General features: G+C 44.6%; 1 protein-coding gene across 3 annotated transcripts in view; it reads right to left on the reverse strand.

The window, feature by feature from the left end:
- Window positions 1-677: 677 nt before the first annotated feature.
- Window positions 678-25,254, reverse strand: part of tiam2a (TIAM Rac1 associated GEF 2a) — a 121,357-nt gene continuing 96,780 nt past the window's right edge. For all 3 annotated transcript variants that reach the window (XM_061743518.1, XM_061743517.1, XM_061743519.1), the window contains exons 16-27: window positions 12,225-12,458; window positions 10,836-10,904; window positions 9,844-9,969; window positions 7,997-8,105; window positions 6,207-6,386; window positions 5,830-5,948; window positions 5,179-5,287; window positions 4,837-4,895; window positions 4,641-4,743; window positions 4,287-4,380; window positions 2,959-3,113; window positions 678-2,751 (exon numbers count right to left, since the gene is read on the reverse strand). In XM_061743518.1, the coding sequence (XP_061599502.1) occupies window positions 2,069-2,751; window positions 2,959-3,113; window positions 4,287-4,380; window positions 4,641-4,743; window positions 4,837-4,895; window positions 5,179-5,287; window positions 5,830-5,948; window positions 6,207-6,386; window positions 7,997-8,105; window positions 9,844-9,969; window positions 10,836-10,904; window positions 12,225-12,458 (2,040 nt within the window). In that variant the 3' untranslated portion in view covers window positions 678-2,068. The remainder of the gene's footprint in view (window positions 2,752-2,958; window positions 3,114-4,286; window positions 4,381-4,640; window positions 4,744-4,836; window positions 4,896-5,178; window positions 5,288-5,829; window positions 5,949-6,206; window positions 6,387-7,996; window positions 8,106-9,843; window positions 9,970-10,835; window positions 10,905-12,224; window positions 12,459-25,254) is intronic.

The following is a 25,254-nucleotide window of genomic DNA, read 5'->3' on the forward strand; positions in this document are numbered from 1 at the left end:
GACTTAATGTGCTTTAATAACGTGTGAACATGGTCGGATGAATGCATGAGGCATGCTCCTTCAGAAATCCCAGTCCCCGTGTAGAAAGAGGCATTTACAAGGGCTTTGCGTGTACGCCGGATGGTTTATGCAACTGACCCCAGACGTGAGGACACACTTTTACAATAAAAACTTTCACATAATCATCGCAAAAGTGGCTATTGTACAGGAAAGGCTGTCAAGACTCGCTCGTTTCAATCTCTTTCATCTCGTACTCGTGTTCTGGCAGAACATCAGATCCAGCCTCCATCAGGCGCCGCAGGTACCGGGGGGAGGAGTGGGACTGAGCGGGAAAATGAATGAGCGCTGGGATCTGTTCAATTTATAAATAGAAATCTAATTGTCCTTGTTTAAAGTCTAATGTAAGACAAAAAAGCCTGACATGTAGATCAGCTAATTTTACACATCGGCACATATGAGGAAAAAACACACCCAACGCATTTCTGTAAAACTTTCCCCACCCTTTCCTTCCGTTCCCGTGCCCCATTTCTGTCAGATAAACGTGTAGTCTACTGAGGAAATAACTTGATCCTAAAAGCAGGATGTAGATGTCCAACACTTTACCTGTCAGTAAATAAGGTTTGTGTAAAGCAGACATTGTGGCTTTGGGATGTGATTTAAAGCAACTGATGCCCAGATGTTATTCACAGATAAACTTTTATTCATAAAACAATCCCATGAGAATGGAGCATTCACATTCATTGGTGTACTAGCATTAAAGGCTTGTAAAGTTGAACTGAAGGATAGTGGCTTGCCTTTTTTTTTTTTTTTTTGTTCATAATAGTACCTCAAAATGTATCTTACACTATGGCAAACCAGGTCTACAAAAATATCCGCTTCAAAATCCTGCCTCATTTCTCAACTGTACAAGTATGTAAGACTGTACATAAATGTTAGAAAAAGATTATATACAGAAAAAAAACATACAAACATTTAAAAAAAAAAAAAAAGGATTTCAACCATTATTGCATTTTTAAGTACATTCCAATGCATAAACTTGGAAATTACAGTCTTCAGTGAAACAACCAAATCCAGCCGGCTACATTTAAAACGATAATAAAAAAAAAAGGTATATTTTTATTTCAGAAAGTAGAACAAATCTGTAGCCAAGAGTTCAAGCCTTCACCCAAAATGTTTCTCAGCGAAGATGCACATAATCAATCCTACTAATAAATAAAAACAGCAGTAATAACATTATAACCTGTACATATAAAAAAAATATTCAAATATATAGGCAAAACAGCGTAGTTTAGTGCACAAAATACAGCAAAAAAGGCTTTGTGGAGTAAAGTCCATCTCCTTCCTGCTTGTCTGGACCAGTGCAGCTCTGAGTGGTAGACTATGATCGCCTCATTCAGTCTGAGCTGAAATAGAGTTCGTACCAGCGGTGATCTGAAACGTTTTGTTCCGTTAAACTGAATGCTTTAGTGATCTGAGCTCATGTGAACGGCTGCTGCCTGGACAACAGTGTCGGTTTTGTCTCTGCGCCAGCCTGAGTAACTGGATTCGTGTCAGGGTGCTCCGTCTGTACTGAAAATGCTTCGTGGACTCTTCTGACAGACGAGGATGAATTCCCAGTATTCACAGAAAAAGGTCAGGAATCAAATAGAAACTGCCAATCAGCATGAGCTGCAGAAGGAGGGGTTGGATTGTAATATGTCACTAAGATGGTTTGCTGAGAGGAGGGCCGGGCTTTCAGCCGCGACTGGAGAGCTCGCAGATTCACACCAGTGCTTGGCAGATTCATTGCAGTCGTCACCGGGACAGAAATCACCTCGCTGCACCTCTTCAGGGGAAGAGCCCAGGTCTGCCAGCCAAGAGATCATTTACACCTAACGCTTCCCTGCAGCTGGGTGTCACACTTTACGGACCTCTGGGTTCAGGCGCAGCCTCGCAGCCGCCCAGCCTGGCAGACGCCACAGTCAGCCACGGGGACTTCCCCACTTGTGACACGGGGACTTTGCACAGCCCTATATTTCTGTATGGCTACGTATCTGTGGCTCAGAATCAGTGCAGTCCTGTTCTGTCCCTATGAGGGGGGGGCTTCTCCACAGCTCTCAGCTGGGTCAAAGAAACAGTCCTCGTTCACTACAGACGTCAGGCTGTGGACGCTGAACTCCCTCTCCAGCAACATGTTGAGGTCCAGCGCGCCACACGGCGATGCTGGAGCCGCCCGGCTGTCCGGCAAAACATTCTGCTCCTTCACACGCAGCAGCGGACTCTTTCTGAAACTGTCCGATTTCCTCTTGACCGCACCGAAGTGTCCCCGCAGGAGCTTGGGCTGGACCTCGGGGGTGTCGCCGACTCTCTCCGGTTGAACGCACGGCGCCGGCGGACACTTGGACGCGGCGTCCTCCGACAGCTGGAGCTGCAGGAACTGAGCCTCGATGGCGCTGGTCGGGGAGCCGCTGTCTCCGCTGTCCCTCCTCGTGCCGCCCTCGCCGAAGCCGTCGTCGTCCTCGTCGCTCAAGATGTCCGACTCCTTCAGGGTGGAGTGGGGTCGCGAGTCGGGCCCCGTAGCTCGGGACCAGCTCTGCTGAGCGGGGAAGACGTGCGGGTCGGAGGCGGCGCAGGCCGGAGGAGCCCCGGAGAAGCTGTAGGTTCCGCTGCTCAAGCTGCCCTCGTCCGAGTCGGGCCCCGGCTTGGGACCCCCACCCTGGGTGGAGACCTCCTCCAGCGGCTGCTTGCACAGCCAGGAAGCCCTGGAGGAACCTGGCAACAACAGACCAGAGGGAAGTCAGCCTTTTGGCTCTTATCGGAGAAAAAAACCCTGACGATAATGACCTTTAAAACTAAGATAATCAAATCCTTGGCATCACTCAGCTGATGAGTTTTAAATGAGCTTCCGAATTCCAGCCGAGGAGAAACAGACCGATAAGCGTATAGAAAAACACGGGTTTTCAGTGTGAATGAGCTCACCGAACTTGGCGGAGGAAGGGACGGCGCTGCGCAGCGGGACCAGGCGGTCCTTGCAGGTTCTGTCCAGCGTTCCGTCGCTCCTCATGTTCCTCCTCACGTTCTCTCGGAGGAGCGAGCGGATCACCTTGATGACGCCGACCTTGTCCTCCGGCACACTGAGGACACCAGAGAGACACCAGAGAATGAGCACAGGGGGCTTTACCCCTCGGAGGGAGAAGCTTGATGTTGATTTAGAAGATTGGTGGAAAAGTTCATTTGTGCATGACGCAGTTGATTTGATTTATTAGGAATAATCCCAATTTCACAGTTTGCTCACGTGCTTCACTGAACATACTCAGACACAGCAGATGTGTCCAGTGTCGTCTCAAGTCCATGACACAAAAACCAAAATATTATTTTGAAGTGTGATGACATTCATCCTGATTTGATGCTATATAAATAAAGAGCAACTGAAATTAATTCAATTTGACAAAATGACTGACCTACACAGTAAAGTTATTACTAAAGAAAATGCTTTAAGATTTTGTAAAATCTTGTTGGGGGAACTGGAACCTCTCATTTAACAGATTAACTCCAGGTTTTCCTTATATACTAAAAAGTAAAAACACCCCCAATCCCGTCTTTAACAGGTTGTAAATAACATTTTTTCGTATTATTATTATTTAGGGTTAATTACATTTTTTTTTAAATTTTCTCTGACTAAAGCGCTATAAATATACATTTTATATTTATACAACTGAAAATATTTTATTTTGATCATTTTTATAAATGATAAATATGCCTGATAGTGGTCATCTCCTGTAAGTTAATTGTAAATATGTCAATACATTTGTAATTTGCTAAACTTGACCTTTTCAATTAAGTTATATTATCTATCTATCTATCTATCTATCTATCTATCTATCTATCTATCTATCTATCTATCTATCTATCTATCTAAACTTCTTACAGTGTGGTTGGATCTTTTTATTGTTAATATCTGATTAAAAAAATCCTCTTGAACTGTTGCCAAACTGATTACATTAGATAGTTTCCACGTCAGCAAAATGAAGAAAATACACATTTATGAAAAGAGGCTCTAAATCTGGGTAATAATTATGACACCTACTGAAAATCTGGCCCACTCTCTGTGGATATTACCTCATAAATAATTCACCCGTGGCTCTAATATCTGGGATTCCTTCATCACTAATGCATAACAAAGCGCTAGTGGCATTTTAGTCTACATAAGTCACAGATATGGTAGCTAAAACTGGGAAAACATGGGGAAAATAAATTAAAAAAACCTTAACCAGGTGCTGAGCTTCCACCTGATTATATATTCTAACCTGCTGCACAGCTGGAAGACCGTCTCCGGTCTGCCTTCCACTTCAGAGCGGGAGTGAACCAGCTCCCAGATGCAGCTGCTCTCCGTGCCTGTTCCTGAGAGAACAAGGAAATACATTTAAAAAAAAAAAAAGGGAGAGGCTTTTAATCGCACAGTTCAAATATGGTTTAAGGTTTCAGAAAGAGATAAGCGTAAAGGGAGTTTCACAGACATGCCAGAAGACGGATGTGTGGGGGGAAGCGGGCTGATCTAACGGGCGTGTGCGGTGGAAATATGAAAGGAACACCGAGACTTAGTGGATGTGCTTTGTGAGGGACTTAAAAGGAATGATGCTGCAGCGCGGCCAGTCTCTTACCTGCACCGTTCCCCAGCCTGACCTGCAGCGCAGAGCGAGGGACCAGCCATCGGAACTTAAACGGGTCTGAATCGCCGTGGCCAAGTGCTGAACGAGGGTTTGTCTGGTCATCAAAGGGAAAAAAAAATATAAGAAAAATCATCATGAGGCGAACGAGAAGCGGGCCGTGTCTCACTCCAAACACACCATTTCTTACCATCTTTTTCTTCAGCTTGTTGTTTTCCCTGTAGACCAATATCACTGCTTTTTTGAACACTGGTGAGGGAAAAAAAAAACAGAAAAGAAAACACACATCAGCGTCTTAGTTCTGACTGTGAGTGCCTCTTGGGGAAAGCAGACTAAAGGGATAGAAAACACAGAGCATTTTAGATGCCGTCTTGAAGCCTTAAAGCATATATCAACATTTCAGCTAAGCATATCTAAATTCAGAGAGACTCTCGAGCCTGGCTGCTGCCGCTGCTGCTTGCACATCTGTACGCACAAGTCCCGATCACTTCATTCATACATCAACACATCGACAAATGTCATAAGAACTCACCAAACACGGTCATCTCGGGGTCTTTTCTCATGCGGCCCAGTGATGGATGGGGGTTGAGCCAAACCACCGACGAATGCATGAGAAACTCTCCCATGGAAATCTCTGTGACCTGGATGGACAGAAGGCAGCGGTTTAAGGGCGGGGGGGGCTCGGGGAATTACGACACACACTTCCGGCTCTTCGTGCTGGTTATGAGACATTAGGCGACCGTGTCTATGAGTGGAGCTCAGCTGTTTATAAGCCAACACCACGTCAACCTTGATCTGAACTTAAAGAGCCATTTAAAATACAGGAAAAACATATAGCACTATTGACATCATGATTTAACATTCACTTTGAATATTTATGCTGCAGCTGGTTTCAAGTAAATATTCCATATATGTATTAATGTATTCAGTCCCTTGAGGCTGAGCACATGAGCTAAACAGCTCCACTCTGATGTACTTACAGTTAGCTGAGCTCTAGCGGAAAATACTGATTGAGATTTTTATTTTTTTTTTACTTTTTATTTCGTTTTTCTTTTTTTTTTTTCTTTACAGACTGTTTGCCAGCAGTGTGTGCGAGCATCTTGAAACTTGAATAAACCTGGGATATATGTCCAAATTGGCACAAATGAGAGCTATAAATCTAGTTTTGAAATGCGGATCAAACCTCTCTATCGTGGCCGGTCTGCTCGGTGACGAGCTGGTCGAACACAGAGCCGTAGTCCTCGTAGATCTTCTGCATCTCATTGATGTGGCTCGCCACCTTCTCCATGGCTTTCAGAGCCTCTGCAAGGACACACACACGCAAAAGAAGTGTAAATAAAAGTGTGTTCATCAGGTTTTTACTGCATTTGCTTGCTTTGCATTGAAATGTTTGATTCGCTCATCGTATTCATGAAGTGCTGGAAAATGCTCCATCTGAATATTCTCACCACATTATGTGATGTATTTATGTGTGTGTGTGTGTGTGTGTGTGTGTGTGTGTGTGTGTGTGTGTGTGTGTGTGTGTGTGTGTGTGTGTGTGTGTGTGTGTAATCCCCATACCGGTGAGGTGGTAGTGCTCCTCGCTGTCCGTGTCAGTGAGGGAGACCAGCTCCCTGAGCAGCAGGGGATACTTCAACACCCTCTGCACCGGTTTGATCAGGTACGACTCCAGGGTGGACGAGTGCTGCTTGGTGGGGTTTCTGGCGTCCAGGAATTCTTTGAAAGCCTGATCCGTCTTAGCTTTAACAAAACAAACAAACAAACATTAGCGTGGCTGGCCAGGGCATGATATTCCGTTTTCATGTGAAATCTGGGGCGGTGCAGAATGATGGTGCAGAAACAAGTCTCCAGCAGGGGGTGGCGTAGGCCTCTCCTCCACCTGTGGGCACCAGGATGAAAACACCTGCTGCTTTTGCTTTTGCTCTGCTCACCGCATCGGCTCCAAGTTATTAGGATAAAAGCAAAAGCAAAAGCCAGGTGCGTCCAGCTGCCTCATTTGTTGAAATGGCGGAGCTCTGGCTTGTTAAAAGACACTGCAGGTGTACAGTCTTCTGTAAAGGGGATGTTTTTTTTCCCTGAGTGGGGAGCTTCCACAATGCTCTCAGAGGGGGGGCGTTACAGTATTAATTATAACACTCGCAGCCACAGACAGGCAGCCGCGGCGGCGCCTCCCAGAGTAATTGGCAGGCAATTAACGAGTCAACAAATAAGCGGAGACACGGAGGCAACCCCCGGCCTCACCGGGAAGAGACATGGGGAGGAGATTAAGATGGCAGAGAGCTGGTGGTGGTGGTGGGGGGTATCATTACTGAAAAGGTTGACAAACACTCACAGGTGATCAGCTAGTCGTGACCCCGTTTTGAGGCTGCCATCACGCTGAGTGAACTATATACAGTGCAGTGAGTGTATGTGGCTGCTGCTTCTGTGCTGTGCATGTCCTGCCTCCCATTTAACACCTACACCTCAGTGCAGCCACTGCTTACAACTCTGGTCTGTGCATACTTTTGGAGACAGTTTAAAAATGACAGTATTTTTCTCTGAGTTGACTGCAGCAGAAGAACTGTAAAGCTGTTTGGCTCCATAATAGATCATTAATAACATTTTCATGCTGAAAACAGTTGGTGGTTTAAACCTTTTAATGTACCAGGGTTATTTCTTTTTTCTTTTTTGGGGGGGATCTCCATATTTATTCTCCTTGAGGTAACTCTGACCCTACAGAGTACCAATCCTATTAAACATCCATCTTGCTGCCTGTTTCATGGAATACCCTCAACAGTCCTGCTAATGGGGTCAATTTAAGCAGCTCAAGGATGCATCTTGCCCTCTGAGTCCACCCCGTGTCGGTAAAGACGCTGATCTTCTTACATCTTTCTCTTTACTGGGCAGCAATCACAAATAGTGTCAAAAAGACCAGCGTCTCAGCTGCAGAAGTAGTGAGGAAATATTAAGGCTTGCAAGCTGCCATCTGATGAGGACCGTCCCCAGTTATAAACTGTTGTTTAAACTGAGGAGTTGTTTTTTTGTCACAAAATGAAAGGTGGAGAACATCTAAAGCATTCACTGAGAAATAGGTTGGAGGAAAAGCTTGAAGTCATTTGGAGAAGCCTCGCTCGCCTGACTTTCAAATACAAGTCTCACTCTGGGACATTTTCATTCAAAATTGATTGGAGAAGGCCAGTTTTCCAGAAGCGAGTGCTGTGAGGCGTCTCTGATGCAACAAAGGTGCAAGGAAGCCGACTTTAGCAGCCGACACACTTTGGGGCACATGCCTGCGTCACACACTCGTTCTCAGTTTAACTACTGCACCAGTCTATTTGGGCTTGTGTGTGTCGTTCTTCAGGATGTAGTACCTCTCTTTAGGACCTGTTGGACCTTGATGTGGTTCGCACAGAAGCCGCTGTAGAGCTTGAAGTGGTCGGCGTAGTAGAGGAACGAACCCCCCAGTGAAAACAGCAGCTTCTGTGGGAAAAAGAGACGGGGGATTAAGGGCCAATCCCAATACACCCCCTACTTTCTTCCACTAGCCCTCCCTCACTACCACTACCCCTAAAAAAGAAGCCACAGATTTTAGGGCACTGGAAATCTTCCCAGGGGCCTGTCCCAATACTCCCACTACCCCTACTTTCAGCACCACCCCTAAAATCAGGAAGCTGAGAGCCAAAAGCTGTTTTAATTTCAGCTGTAGCGCTGTTAATATGCCACTTTATTAAGTTTTAATACTTTTTCAGGCGTAAAAGTAACCGTTAAGATCCCCAACCTGGGCTCAGTTTATCCAAATAACGCCTGTTAAGAAATTTGATCTGATGTTTTCTGCAATGATAAGAGCCACGCGGTTCGGAGACGCAGCAGCCGGAGTACAGACGTGATCGCCGGGTCAATCTGCGCCATTGTCCCGGGGAGAAACCTGCAGCTCTGTGGAGAATTACCGCTAGCTGAAATAAATCATTTAGGAAGATAAATGTTGGTTTAATAGATGAAATCTAATAGTTGTAGCTACGCCTGTTAAGAAATTTGCTCCGAAAATTTCGGGATTTCTGCCTGCCGGCTCCGGAGCTGATTTATGGTTCCGCGTTAAATCGAAGCAGAGCCTACGGCGTAGGGTACGGCTTACGGCGCGCGCCGCTGCGTAACCTACACCGTAGGCTCTGCGTTGGTGTAACGCGGAACCATAAATCAGCCTTTATTCTGGCGAGGTTTGAAAAAGACTTCACAACAACGGGCAAGAGAGTGATTATATACATTCACTGAGTGAATATTATGAAAGTAAAATATATATTTCTCGCTAGAAATGTAATCAAAACGCATTTTTTTGCAGAAACTAACTCAAAATATTAATTTTATTCACTAAAAAATAAGAAATGTCCGCCATGTTTTTTTTTTTTGATTCAGTCCGCAAATGACGACGAAAAGCATTCTAGGAAATTTTTCTGGCCCTAGTTCAGCTAGTGTGCATCGGAAAACCCTCGATCCGTAGGGACAGATTCATGGCCACTACCCTCGTTTTCTCCACTACCCCTAGATGAAAAGAGGAATTGGGACACCACTACGCTCACTGGAATGCGCAAAATTTAGGGGTAGTGCTGAAAAGTAGGGGTAGTGGGAGTATTGGGACTAGGGCTGTTCGATTAATCGATTTTAAATCGTAATCGCGATTATGTAATTAGAACGATGTTAAAACGTGAAAATTGTAAAATCGATTTTTAATTTTTTTAAAAATGTTCAATAAAAAAACAGCATATTTGAAATCATTTCTTTGTCTTTTGTCAATTCACAAAATAATCGTAATCGTAATCGAAAATCGGATTTTGAGAGAAAAAAATCGAGATTTTATTTTTGGGCAAAATCGAACAGCCCTAATTGGGACAGGGCCTAAGTGTTTGTGCACAAAACGGTTCCGTCCTCTGGTTCTCGGGAGATGATTCAGATGCCTCCTCTCTGCTCCCTCTGTCTCCACTAACCTTTAGAGGAACGCTGGCTTTCAGCAGCTCACGCTCCAGCCGCTGAACTGCAGCCTCAATCAATAGACCCCTCACCTTGTCATGTAAAGCCGATAAATCAGCCAATGAGGCTCCTGTTGCCCCTCAATTATTTAAAAACCCCAAGAACTCAAAGGTCACGTGTGAGTCAGTTCACCTGGTTGGAGGCCAATAGTGGAGTGGAATCAATAATTAAATACATCACCGTGTTTGCATCTCACCTTGAACTGCGACGGGGTCTCCAGGGTGCTGAAGTCTGGCGAGGAGGCGATCCTCTCTTCCAGCGTCTGCAAGAAGACCCTCTGGAAGTCCAGCATCTCGGGCAGGCTGCCAAACAGACTCTCCATCTGAAAAAGGAGAACAGGGGGTACATAGAGGAGAAGCGGGGGGTGGGGGGTATGGAGGCATTGTGGGAAAGTTGATTGATGAGGATGCAAGAAAGGAGAACAGCAGGGGCAAAAGAGTGGGAGGGGGAAGAGGGAGAGAATGAGTGAATATGAGGCCATGTGAAAAACTGAACAGAGCCAAGATGGCTTGTAATTCATAACAGTCAGTCGGACGGGCACCCTGGAGTGTTATAAAACCTCCACCGTGATAGCTCCATCTCCCACAAAAGGCACTTAGGGGCCTGGTAGAAATGAAGTCTAAAGTCAAGCACGTTCCAGCACGTATGTCCAGGGTCACCCATCCCTTTCATTACGAGCCATTCCCCCGGTAACACATCCTCATCCACGTCAGTGTCTGAGCAGTTCCCCTCCACTCATAATGCCCTTTTGATTTGCCCCCTGGGCTCGGCACCCTATCGACTTCAGCATCTGGAGAGGGACGTCCTGCGTTTGAGGTCGCGCCTTGCCCAGAGCGGGGAACACTGCAAGTTCATTAACATGCCGCAGTAACTCTTTGTGCTGTCACGGTTTAATCAAAGGGGGTTTTAAAAAGGAAGCAAAATCACGCATTCGGAATAAAAGAGCGTGCACAGCAATCGGAGAACGGAGGCGAGTGCTTTGAGCTCTGGAGTTTACCCTCAAGACAGCCTGTATTAGTGCGTCCCTGGAGGATGCTGGGAGGTCAGTAAAGGTGAATGCGCACTTGTCCTCGAGGAAGTTGAATAGGTAATAAGAGGGGGGGGGTGGCGGCTCCGCAGAGTTCATCGATGGGTAAGAAACGCTCAATGAAGACGACACTGCGCAGAATCAGCATCTCTGGCACCTACCTCGTCCAGGGTGAGGAAGGTTTCACTCTGCAGGGGTTTCAGGTAGATCTCGAACAAACACTCCAGGTCCTGCAGAAAACATTCAAGATAAGGTCAGTCGTTTAAAGATCCTCATTTGTAAAAATGCTCTTCCATCATCCCTTTTCTCTCTTTGTTACCTCCAAACGTCTCCCCCTGTTTCCCCCCCTCCCCCCCTGTTATTTTGCTCCCTTAATGTGGCTGTAGCTTGTCTTGGTATCAGCAGATATTTTCTCATTAGGTTGATTTATGATGGGGCTCCTCCTCCTTCCCTCCCCTCCCCACACGGGAGCTGCATGGATAGGGAGGCGAGGGCCTGCATCAAACCACTCGGAGGAGACAATATGCTCCCTCGATTACAACTCAATGGCAGGCTGAGGAAATGGAGTGCTCAGGGAACCAAATGAGGAATAAAGAGGGAAAATGGCAGCTACGACAAGAGCTGCAGGCTCAAGTAGATCATGATCCACGCTTTTACTCTACTACTTTTACTCTACTTTTTAACAACTTGTGCTTTTACCTTATTTTACCTCTTTTCTTATCATTTTCTTTGTTATTTATTCCCTTTTTTTGTCATTGTATTGTATTATTATTTCTTATTTCTATTTCCCTTTTTAATTGACTTGTTACTGTTTAATTGTGTCTTGCTGCTTTTAATGTTGATGTAAAGCACTTTGAATTACCTTGTGTTGAATTGTGTTATACAAATAAACTTTCCTCGCCTTTAGCGTATATAAGATGGAAAAGGGTCAATGGTTAAAAGTAGAAACCCCCACAATCGACGACTGGATTGGAATCATCTACGAGATCTATGTTATGGAGAAGATCTCTTCCTCCCTCAAGGTTGAGAAAGAAAACTTTTATAGGATCTGGTCCAAATGGACTGAGTATGTGAAACCAATCACATCTGATTTCATGTGAACTATTTTTTATGTGATGTAATGATTGTAAAAATGGGTGCGCTCCCTGTTTTTTTTTTTTTTTTTATTTATTTATTCTTTCTTTTTTTTCTTTTATTTATTTTTTCTGTTATTATTATGTTATTTTATTTTTTTTATTTTATTTATTTTTTATTTTTTTATTATTTTTTTTCTGTTATTGTTTCTGATTACTGTTCATAAAAAATGCTTGGAGAACAGTAGGGTCAAAATCATTTAAGTCAAAGATTGAATGTAAAAATGTGTAAGTTGGAATACTGCTGTTCTAAATAAAAAGAGAATTTCAAAAAAAAAAGATGTAAAAGGGTCATAATGGAAAAACACAAGGAACAGGAAAATGATACAGTATAAGGATAATAAATGAGGACAGACAGGAGCACGAAGAGGGAAAACAGCTTCTCCTATTGCACCTGCCAGGGCTCCTTGGCCTCACCTTGACGTAGGACTTCTCCGTGTCCACCAGCTCCTGGATGACCTTCCGCAGCCTCTCGGTGGCGCTCAAGTGCTTGGGACAAGGTCTTAGGAGCGTGCCCTCCCGGGGAGGAGCTGATCCCACCTCTCCTGCCTGCCTGGCCGAAGGTTCCCTGATGTCCTCCATCACTCCACCGCCGCGCGAGCCTGAGCCTTCGTGGAAGGACTGGTAGAGCGCGCACACCGTGTCCACGCTCTGCAGAGGGCGACAGAGAGAACCAGGGTTTATGTAGGGATTATTTCTGCCAGCTGGATCACACTGCACTGCACCCACATTCCTAATAATCACTTTAAGATCATCCTTCATGTAACCATTTACTACTAATGATTTCCAATCCAAAGCTGTGGAAGATAATCATGTGTATAACTCAACGGTGTACACGATCATTGGACCCCTGGGTATTTCCAGAGGGCTAGTTATGCATTTTATACAACTAGTTCTTCTGAAATCCTAACTATTTCTCTTGCAAATAGCTTGAGGGTAAGTTTTATCGTTCATCTTGATCCAAAAACGGGCAAATACGCAGCTCTGCGAAGCACCGGTTCCTTAAAGTTGGCAATGCCAGAAAATCCCGCGAGGTCCCTCCAGAGAGCTCCTTTGATGGGTGAAACCCCACGCAGAGCCGCGGCGTCCCGTACCGTTTAAAGATGTGTTCAGTCAAGATAGATGATCCGCACCATTTTTCACTCGTTTAAAACTGCGACGCCTCGGGAAGAAACATTAAAAATCCGTGTTGCGCGGTCTTGCCTGTGGCAGGTGAGACTTTGTAGTTTCTTAAGCAACTTTGGCAGAAAATGAACAACTTTGAGCTTCTCAGTTCTTGTCCCTGAGGAGCGATGACTAAAAAGAAAAAGAAAGCTAAAAAAAATCTACTTTAACTCATGCTATCCACCTTTTGGTATTATGCTTTTCAGGAAGTAGTACAAATGCACGCCCACTTCGCCAACCACCAACATAATTCCTTCCCCGACAGGCTAAACAAGCAAAACACTTCATCAACAGCAGCGTTACTCAACCGTGGCGTGCAAGCCACCATTTATGATGTGATTTAAGTGCTAAAAATAGCCCTGCGATGGCCATTCCTTCTTATTCCGAGCGAATGACATGATGTAGCATTATAATCTATGGCTGGTCCCTGATATCAGCGGAGGCTGATAAGTGCCAGTAATAGCAGGTTCCAATCTGCTGCACAGCAACACAGAGCAGTGGGACCACAACAGTGCCAAGCAAAACAGCTGCTCAGCACTCTATGCTTCCCTATGTGTGTGTGTGTGTGTGTGTGTGTGTGTGTGTGTGTGTGTGTGTGTGTGTGTGTGTGTGTGTGTGTGTGGCTATTCAAAATATCGCATGAGCAAGCAGTCATGTGCAGCTCCCCCCCAAACAGTGTGCAGCAGCCCTGTTGGATCGATAGCCCTTCGTTCTGACAGTGCAGGCGCTGACGTGCATGCGTGCCCACAACCCGAGCAGAGTGTGAAAGCTTGTCTGACTCATTTAACTCCGATACTGGTGTGATCTACCACCCGCAACCCCCCCCACCTTCCACCCGCTCAAAATGAGCCCACACGCATACAAGGTTACCATCAATAAAGCCATCGGCCCATTATAGAGCAGCCAGTCCCCCCCCCTTATTCCAACGTAGACCGCCTGTTCCTGAGGATTACAGATTGAAATAAGAGAAAGAAAAAGGGAACATGCAGAGTAAGCCTCTCTGAAGTTATCTGTGGCCCACAGCAGCGCTTTGTTGAATGTTATTTTGCAGATAATTGTAGGGTATTCAATGTGTCTCCTGATGGAGGGCCAAAGTGGCGAGCTGGAGGAACTGAAATGCTGCAAGAGGATATACCTCATACCGCAGAGACAGTTTCTTCCCCCAAGATGTTGCTCTGATGAACTCTCAACACTCAGAGTCTCACACATTGTGCAAAAATAATAATAACTAGAAAATTTCTGGATATTTTGATATGGGCATGCCTTACTGCCCATTCGACCCCTCTTGCTGCTTTGGTTTGGGGATGTAGTGGTTGTGTTTGGGGTGGTTCTATTTCTGTTTTAGGTGTTTACGGTTGTATTGCATTCATTCCTTTGTTCCCAATACTTATTAATGGGACGCACTTTTTGGCGTATAGCGTCCCCACGGTAACGCTTTTGACTGAGAAAAGTAATGCCCATCGAGGCAAGATGGAGACGCAGCTAACGATGTATGCCATGCATGGGTGCACATTGCGGTTCGGGCCGCATTAACGGATGAAAAAAAGAGTGCGGAATAAGAATAAGAAAAGGGAAACCTTTTCTGTATACTAATATATCGCCTTCATTTTCATGTTTTTCCTCGTTTTTTCAGGCGTGTTTTATTTTTTGGGGGATTTTTTTCTTCCATACCAGAGCGGGTTCATGCTGTACACCCGCTGGTGCGCAGTGGGACTTTTGCGACTTTAGCTTGTTAGCAAAATGCTAGCAACATTGCCCTTTGGGCCATTCTGGACGATTGCAATATGGTCATGCCACTACTTGGCATGCCCATAATAATAATAAAAACCACAATCATATGCTGTAACAATGCACCTTTCAATAACCATGTCTACCTCATATTGCTGCACTTTTCACTTCTTTTTTTAAATTGTATATTTGTTAATAAGATCTGTCATTTGTCTGTTTACTGTACAGTGAGCGAAACAACCAGAGTCAAATTCCCCGTCTTGTTTAACCTGACTTGGCCAATAAACCTGATTCTGATTTGGTCATTCACACTGACTGAGACAACAAGTATGCTCCTGTAAACAAGTTTTGTAATCTGCAGCTATGCAAGCAATGAGGAACAGCCTTACTGCAGCACGGCCAACTGGCTCGTGGTAGAAATCTCTCAGTGGAAAACTTTCCTATAGTGTAACTGGGTGCAGGTCTGCATCCACTCCACTTGTTTCCCCTCCCTTGCTCGGTAGATTATAAAGTCTGCCTCAGCTACTGACGGTGACGCCACACACAGTGGCAGTCAGCCCTCATTCACTGATACACGCTCCCACCAGGCAGGCAGACAGGGGGAGATTGCCTGGAGGAAGCACAGAGGTTGAAGGATATCAGAGCGGCAAATTCATCAAATAGCCCACTGTTGGCTCCGTACAGGGGGAGCAAGCCTTGTGGAGACCGATAACAGCCATATCTGCTGCTTATTTCAGCTCCAGGCACCCAGCTGGAGGGGAGGGGGTGGAGGGAACCTGTACATACCACCACTCAAGTGTCGAGCCAATTCTCATCACACCCACCCCACGCTCGCTCGCACGACGAGGACACATGTTCACCTCAAGTACACTTAAATGACACGATGGAGCAGCGTCAGAGCTGAGGGGAAGAGAGGTGATTATTCGGAGGTTGGGGGGGCTGCGTGAACATAGAAACGCACTTTCACCTCTTTTTCCTCGGCAGTAACTGGCAGATACCTGCATTGAAGCGTGACAGGAGAAGGTGGGCAGGCAGAGAGAGATGAGGAGAAGAGGATGGGGGGGGGCTACGCAGTCATGACTCAGGAGCTGCAACTGCCTCACAACAATCTAACCAACACAGAACCGACAGCCCGCCCAAATAACCAATTAAGAGCGGAGGATGCAAGCCGGCAGAGGCGGGAGGAAAGCCCAGGAGCGGCTCCGACAGCGCTGCTGTGAATCCCCGTTCGGGTTTTCTCCCCGACAGGTGTCGGCTCCTCGTCACGTTTCTGCCTCTGCTCGTCTGTCACGTTAGAAAATTAATCTTAATCAACATTTGAGGATTAGGAAGAAAAAAAAGGCGTTCTGCTTATTTTCTCTGGTAAAATTTTGCAGCATCTTTTCATTTTTAATCAACTGCCTCCACACATAAGTCCTATGTGGTCAAACCGGAGAGCTTCACAGCAAAATCTCATATTTTTTTGAGAGGGAGTAAAGGCAGAATCTTACGACGGAGTATTAGGGCCAAACAAAAAAACAAAAAAAGGAAATTACAAGAATAAAGTCATAATGTAATGAGAATAAAGTCGTAAAATTACGAGAATAAAGTCATAATATTACGAGAATAAAGTCGTAAAATTACGAGAATAAAGTCGTAAAATTACGAGAATAAAGTCGTAAAATTACGAGAATAAAGTCATAATATTACGAGAATAAAGTCGTAAAATTACGAGAATAAAGTCATAATATTACGAGAATAAAGTCGTAAAATTACGAGAATAAAGTCATAATATTACGAGAATAAAGTCGTAATATATTATAAATATATAAATATAACTTCACAAGATGCTCAATATTCCTCATTTTAACACAGGGAGAAGAAGCTCTTCCTGTTAAGAGTTCTCATAAATTATATTCTCATAATATTACGACTTTATTCTCGCAACATTACGACTTTATTCTCGTAATTTTACGACTTTATTCTCGTAATTTTACGACTTTATTCTCTTAATATTACGACTTTATTCTCATTATATCATGACTTTATTCTATTACGACTTTATTCTCGCAACATTACGACTTTATTCTATTACGACTTTATTCTCGCAACATTACGACTTTATTCTCGTAATGTTACGACTTTATTCTCATAATTTTACGACTTTATTCTCATAATATTACGACTTTATTCTCATAATATTACGACTTTATTCTATTACAACTTTATTCTCGCAACATTACGACTTTATTCTCGTAATTTTACGACTTTATTCTCATTATATTATGACTTTATTCTCGTAATTTCCATTTTTTTTGTCTTAGTTTGGCCCTAATACTCCGTCGTAGAATCTAGTAATACTTTCATTCCAGACTAAAAAGAAAAGAATCCCTTTTGACATGTAAGCCAAACCTACACAAAGCATTCTTCTCCTCACTCAAGTTAAACCACATCCATTTCAATATTACATCAAAAAGCTCTTATTGAATGTACCCGCTTTCAGGAGTAGCGACACTTCAAAAGAAGCCGCTCCTGACTCTCTTTATCGCCTGTTTTTCGGTGAGGCTCGTTCAGAAGCTGCAAATATGAGACTGTAAAGTGTTGCTACCTCTCCCAGCCTGCGGGCCACCATGAAGAGCAGTCTGTAGAGCAGTCTCCACGCTGCCGCGGCCTGCTGCCGTGTCCTCCGGGCCAGAGAGCAGCCCTTCCTACGCAGCCGGCCTCCTCTGGACGTCGGCATGACGGAGAGTAAAGCCGGACCCAGTCAAGACAGAACCAGTCCCAGGCGTCTACTCGGATCTTATGTTCATCTGATGATCAAAAGATCTCGTCACCCTCATTTCCTTCTGCGCCTCGGTTAGGCCCGGGTCAGAAGCCTCAGTCTCGAGTACACCTCTGCCTCCCTTGTTGAGCTTTCTTTGAACTGCATCGAGCCATTGATCCCGCATCCCACCGTTCTGCCAGCGTAGGCGGAGGAGAGGCGTCCGCTGCCTCCTCACTTTGCATATCAATCAGTAAAACAGAGAGTCGGACTACTTTGGGGGAAACTCTTCATCCAAGCAGCTATTACTGTCCTTCTCACTGCATCGGCATTGCTCTCCTTCCCTTTCCACCGCCGCTCCTCCGCCATCCATCCATCCTAATCCCCGTCTTTCCACTTGCTTCTAGAGATCTCCATTCCTCCTTGGCGGCTCCGGTGTGACCTCTGCGTGGGGGATTTCTAGGGGACTGAATGGGGGAGGCCGGGAGCGGCGTCGGTGTCGGCGCTCCGGCTCAATAGCGGCGGTACAATGGGGAGTGTTCTGGCTTGTTACCTCCACACACAGAAGAATGGCTGACTCAAAAATGGGAGGCTCTGAGCCGGTGGGGCTAACCGGGGCAGGAATGTCAGCCACGGTCTCGCACAAGAATAAAAACGTGACACGTATATTACTCAACGCAGGGACTATTTTCATGTGAAATTATTAATAAGCAGATGACGCGTGCTCCCATTAAAGAGGCTGTGTCATGAGTGCTTTCCAAATCAGGAGGACTAAAAGTAGAGATGAGGAATGTGTCTGTCTGTCACAATTCAGCGTATGTGTTTAAGTTCCCTCTATGGTTCCTAGTTCATTCAAAGGTCCCATGTAAAGATACATCATTGTGGAAGTCCTGGGAACAAACAGCAGGGAAACATGGGAATGATGCACGGCTGAAGCTGCAAACTGGGAATATCAGAGTTTATATAGTTTATTTATTCAGAACCATAATGTCCAACAACCAGCCTCATTAAGGTTCTGTAAGACGTTACGGTGCACAGTAAGTTCTACTGAGCATGTCTGAAATTAATAGCTATAAGACGTAGGGAGCATCTTTAAGGTGAAGCGAGGATTTTAAATATCAAGAGAATCCCAACGAGACAACATCCACTTTACTGCAGTCACAAAGAGACGGTCAGGTCTGGAAGATCCTGCTAAAACATGACCTGCCAGGTGAGGAAACCTCTGGGGGGGACCTGTTCTGGACCTTTATGGATCCTGCTTCTAACAGAGTACGGACCTTACTGGACTGAGCTTCTCCCAGTGATGTGGAGCCTAAAACATCCATTAGTTAAGCTGCTGTTAGTCTAGACCAGGGCTCGGCAACCCACGGCTCTAGAGCCGCATGTGGCTCTTTAGCGCCGCCCTAGTGGCTCCTGGAGCTTTTTCAGAAATGTTTGACCTTTTTCTTTTCCTTTTTTTTCTTGTTTTTCCTTTTTTTTTCTTTTTTCTTCTTTTTTTCCTTTTTTCTCTTTTTCTTCCTTTTTCTCTCTTTTTCTTCCTTTTTCCTTTCCTTTTTAATCTCGACATTTTTCTCGAAATTTTGACATTTTTCTCTACATTTCAACTTTTTTCTCAACATTGACATTTTTCTCAACATTTCGACTTTTTTGTTGACTTTTTTCTCGAGATTTTATACTTCAAAATTAATCCCGACATTTCAACTTTTTTCACGAAATTTTGACTTTTTTCTCGACATTTCGACTTTTTTCTTGACATTTCGACTTTTTTCTCGAAATTTCGACTTTTTTCTCGAAGTGCATAATGAAAAAAAATATCTCTCCCCAGTTATAACTAATATAGAAACATGCAGCATGTGACTTACACAAGACTTTTAATTTTTTGCGGCTCCAGACATATTTGTTTTTTGTTGTTTTGGTCCAATATGGCTCTTTCAACATTTTGGGTTGCCGACCCCTGGTCTAGACTGCTGGGGGACCTCCCATGATGCACCTCTCCTCTACTCCACCTCCATTAAAGACACTATTATGGTTGTCATTAACCTGTGTTCCTTCTTCCCAGCAGGTTCCCGATCTGTTGGTGTTGCCGTTCTCTCCTCTTTCCTGTCCTCGTAACCCCCCACCAGACGAGGCAGATGTCTAATCCTTCCCGAGTCTTGTTCTTCCCGTTAAAGTGGCTTTTTTCACTTTCACAGTCACGGCGCTTGCTCAGGATGGGGGATCGTATAGAACAGGGGTCGGCAACCCGCGGCTCTAGAGCCGCATGCGGCTCTTTAGCGCCACCCTAGTGGCTCCCTGGAGATTTTTCAAAAATGTTTGACCTTTTTTCTTCCTTTTTTTTTATCATTTTTTGCTTCTTTTTCCTTTTTTTCTTCTTTTCTTTCTTTCTCGAATTTTCGACTTTTTTCTCAACATTTCAACTTTTTTCCTCGACATTTAAACTTTTGTCTCGAGATTGTACTTCCAACATTAATCTCAACATTTCAACTTTTTTCTCAACATTGACTTTTTTCCTCAACATTTCGACTTTTCTCGAGATTGTACTTCAACATTTATCTCACCATTTCAACATTAATCTCGACATTTCGACTTTTTTCTCGACATTTGGACTTTTTTCTCAACATTTCAACTTTTTTCTCGACACTTGGCCTTTCGCCATTTGCCTTCATTCTAAGGCTTATACAAGACTTTTCATCTTTCGCGGCTCCAGACATATTTGTTTTTTTGGTCCAATATGACCCCTGGTATAGAAGGAAAGTTGCTTTCCTTAGCGAATCAATGATCATTATGATTAGATTGCCTTTGTGTTAACTGGACTAATTTGGAATGAGTTGACCCGTATGGTTGAAGGGCCTTGAGATGACATTCGTAGGTATTTGTCGTTATATAAATAAAGCTGAATTAAATTGACTGATATCAGGCTGCTGTTTGGGAATCCATGTTCTCGAGTTGTTTGAATTCTGTGGTAACCGTGTATTTGGTGCACAACACAGTCACACCCCCCTGGTTTCCCCGCTGAACATTTCTCAGTAATGGCAGATGAATCTTATTTACTAAACTGCCGGGTTGTTGTAGTTCTGTAGCTGATCAGCATATCATTTTGTTTTTTACTGAGCTAGTTAGGCATGCTGCTCTTGTAACGCAGCTCTGCCTGACTGACATTTCAATGCTTGTGTTTATCCAAGTTATGGAAAGCTCACAAAAAAGAAGGAAAATGCAGCTCGTCTGTGTCAGACTTGGGGCTAGGAAGATAAAAGCAGCATATCCATCTCCGTTTTAGGGTTCAGACTCATTACACGCACATGCCGTTTCATCCGCTGATGAATCTAAGTAGGGGCTTTGCACTTTGCCCGCGGAAGCGCCCGTTCTTCGCTGAAATAAATAAACAAATATGGAGAGGAGGCATATAAAGACGACAGGAAGACATACGGGCGTGCCCCTGGGGGCCGGCTTCACCTATCCCTCACAGGAAACAGCCTTGTCATGAAACCGTGAGGTGGGAGAAGCGAGCGTGGGGGGGGGGCGGTGATTCATTTGCCATGTTAGTGGGCTACAGTGCCACAATGCCATCTTCCTTCCAACGCCCAATAAAAGAAGACACCGACTCATAAATCAACCAGAGCAAAAGGGGATGAGGGAGGAAGATGGTTTGGGGGGAAGGCAGGTCCCGTCGCGCTCCACTCAAGCCCATTTACGCCTTTTATTATTCATCCTTAACAAATATTATTCCGCCAAGTCTCCGAGGACTTTGGGAGAGGAGTGTGTTTTAATAATGAAGCCGGCTTCAGATTAAAGCACCCATTCTACTGGATCCCCCGGGCTATTCACATCCACTCCGCTGCATGTCTGCTGGTACAAAAGGCAGAGGAATGCTAGAATTATACGCTATTCTTACCCCGAGATGCCTCCAATGTAAATGAAAGTTTGAGTGGAAATGCTTGTTAATGGCAAACAAGCATCTGGACTTGACAGCAGCCACTGTCGTGACATCTCCTTCCTGACGAAGACTAAATATGAGTGAATCATGGAGGTATTCCAGCTGTGCAAAAGAAAAATAAAAGTATAGAGATGCATCATGGAGCTGCAAAGTAGTGTTGTAGTTGTTTTTGGCAGCCTGTTTCAATTTAGTTTCAATAGTTTTAGTCTAGTCTTTGGGTCAAGCTATCATTTTAGTTTTTATTAGTTTTAGTCACGTTCATACTCTTTAGTCGTGTCAAGTTTCAGCATTGAGCATTTTAGTCTTATTTTAGTCAAAATTGTCCATGATCATTTTAGTCTAGTTTTAGTCAAAGATTGTATTTAGCCAAACCCATTTTACAATTCAAACAAGGTTATCTTATATATATTATATAGACTCAAGAATACATATTTATTCCAGATACAGAAGATTCTAATTTGAGTTTATAACAGATTTATTCTTCAGCATTTCTCCATCTTTTTCTTTTTCGACAACACATTCGGTTTTCTTTTCCACGTTTATGTAGGAAATGGTATCCAAAGATCGTCTCTTCTTCTTCTCCAGCCCCAGAGCAGATCGCTGCGTGGCCGGCCATCGGCCCCTTTCTCTATTTAATCTCTATCTTTGTTTTTAATGGACGTGAACCTAGAGCTCTGCGTTAATGGCATCAGCCTCTAACTCTGCAGATGCATCTTCTGGATCTGATTCCCCGCGAATGGGATGGAGGGCGTGACGTCACCAGCAGCAGAACTAAACCAGAGGAAACTACTTAAAAAATTGATATTAAGGATCTCTGTTATAACATTTCGTCTCGTCATGTTTTGGTCAACGAAAATTAAGACACATTTTAGCAGTTTTTATTTTGTAATCTACATTTTAGTCTCGTTTTTATTCGTCTACGATATTGCATTATATATTTAATTATCGTTATCGTCACATGACCTGCATTTTCGTTGCGTCTCGTTTTCCTCAGGTGTTAAAGGTTCGTCTACAACGAAATTAAGTCAGAATTTTCGTTGACCAAAGCGACTTTACTGCAGAGGGCAAACACTGGAGGGTAACAGCTGGAGAGGCGGATTCCAAGGTTAAACGAGTGAAGACCTTTGAACTGCTCGTCGCTGCTGCCACTTTAAACCCCACATCAGCAACAAAGTTGTGGACCCCTGGAGCCGTGCTTCAAATTACTAATGCATAAAAAAAGGGCCCATGAATTCTTTAGCAGTTAAACCACTCCACGTTTTTCAGGATATTTTTACTCCGGATAAATATTTGTAGAGTTCGTGTGGAAGTTTGCAGCTCGAGTGTAAATCTTTACAGCATCTGCTTTTTCTGTGGACGCGACATTACCGGCCGTTTGTCTCCTTTGGCGTCCCTCCGGCAGGACAGGCAGGCCGTCACGCCCTGGGCCAGGCAGGCCAGCTTGTCCTTGAGGAGCCGTCCCAGGCTGAGCAGCGCCGATCCCAGGAACAGATCCTTCTCCTCGGCCCGGCAGCCGGGCGGCCAGTGCCAGCACATGGTCAGCAGGGAGCACAGGGCGTGCACGGGGGAGCCGTCCTCCGTGAAGAGCTCCATCAGGGTGCTGAGGTAGAGGCATGGCTGGGGGTCTTCCTCGTTCCCGCGCAGCGTCGCGGCCGGCGAGACCTCCGCAGAGGCAGCACGGGCGTCCCCCGGGGCGGTCATCCCCGTCAGGCCGCTGTCATAGTCCAGTAAGTGTGTGTGTCCTACTTGTTTACAGCGGAGTGGGCTGATGAGAGAACACTTGCAGTAACTGGGCTGCCAGCAGTAAGCCCAGATTATTAGCCTGCTCACGGCCAGATGGAGGATGATGGGCTTAATCAAAACGCACACACAGACATTCCCAAATTACCTCCCCTCCCACTTACAACTCTAACGGGAATGCGCATGCACACACTGCTGCAGGGTTAAAGGTGATTCTCTTTAGGGACGGGATTCATTTAGCTCCAAGGGAGACAACGTCTTTATAAAGATGCAGGATTATACCCGAATGACAATCAAGACATTTTTGAAAGAGTGTTACAACACCTTTCGTCAGAGATGGAGGCAGCGGTTATGAAGGGAACAGCGGTGATGTTGTAGTCCTCCGAACAGGACTGGATCGACGCTGCACTTCTACGCCACGTCCAAGCCGAACAACACCAGCGCTTCGATCAAGTGCACCGAGCCAGATCTGGGCATAGTCTCACCCAGACAGCGCGTGGCTCCTCATAGCTCCTTCATAAGTCCATTTTAAAGGCTCTTACCGAAACGTCTGGGCCGGACGGAAGCAAAGAGGATTAATATGTCTGCCTGCTATCTAACCTTTAGGTTCAAGCAAGACTTGCAAGCAATTTCTACCTCACAATGCGTCAAACAGCTTTTTTACTTATCTATTTGGAGAATAATTGTGCATTATTTTAAATCGCCTATTTAAAATAAGGACTTAGCTTTATTAGATTGGGGAAATTCCAAATGGGGATAAATGTGATTCATGTCACTTTACATTGCTGTGATCCACCAAACTCAAAGAAACAAAGCATATACACACACATATGTATATATATACACACACACACATATATATATATATATATATATATATATATATATATATATATATATATATATATATATATATATATATATATATATATATATATATATATATATATATATGTACACATATACACACAGATATTTTTGCACTCCCTGTACACATTCCTCCACCCTCCAGCCATAACAAATCAATTCAGCTGGAGGCGCCTCGTGGGAGTTATGCAGGTCCACTTGACTTGACATCTAAAAATCGATTGGTTAAGCTTATAATAGGAGCACCGCGTTGCATTAAACCACTTGCTAAGGCACTTTTTATAGCCAAACGTTTTCTTAAATAACGACCGGGCGCACGAACATGGTTCAGAATCCTGGAGTTTGACAGTAATGTTTATTAAGTTCTACCTCGTGCAAAAAAGGGCAACCTGGAATGCAGCGGGTCAAGAAGCAGCCGTTAAGAACGAGGTGCAACAATAGGTTTGACTTCAGTCCTTCCTCTCCGTCCGTCTCTGACTCCCAGAGTGCAGCATGCACGCATGTGCGAGCCTATATGCTGACACATAGACGATGTTCAATACGATGACTCTCTCTCTCTATATCTCTCTCCACGCCCTGCAGAGCAAGCCGATGGCTCGGTGGTGATTAAATCCAGCTCTGCATGGCAGCAAAAAACATGATTTACCAGCACCGATATCTCAGCCCGTATTCCATCTTTTTATTTTAAATTCCCTTCACAGTGGTTGACTCTCACTGATGGAAAAGGCGAGCGTCACGTCCTTCTCTGTCTCGTATGAGCAGAATGACAGAGGTGCCTTGGTTACACACTCAAAGACCTCCGTCATAATACACACACACACACACACACACATACACCTATATTCCATTCATTCCCTTGTAAAACACAAACGGCGGGGCGCTGAGCAGCAGCAGTGGTGCAGTGCAGATCCTGGCGCAGCGGGACTGACTCATGTCACCGGGCAAACAGAAACAGAGATGAACAGAGGCAGAGCAGAGATTTGTTCCCTCTAATCCACCTCCTGGTTGACCTCAGGTCAAATACTGCACAGCATATTCTGACACCGGCAAACAAAAACAAAAGCCAATTAATAATCCTCTCCGTTCATTCGGCCTGGATTTCCTATCAAAGATCTGATCAAAACGAGCGCCTGCTCCCTCTTCGTTTAGCCTGCGTTACACAGGAGGCGAATTAGGCAAACATGCACTCACAATTGTAATAACAATTACCGTACACAGCTGTGGAGAACATGAAATATTACCCGAATAGCTCTAGAGAAGGTGAATATGCATGA

The sequence above is a fragment of the Cololabis saira genome, chromosome 16 (genome assembly GCF_033807715.1).
Source record: "Cololabis saira isolate AMF1-May2022 chromosome 16, fColSai1.1, whole genome shotgun sequence".
Lineage (NCBI taxonomy): Eukaryota > Metazoa > Chordata > Actinopteri > Beloniformes > Belonidae > Cololabis > Cololabis saira.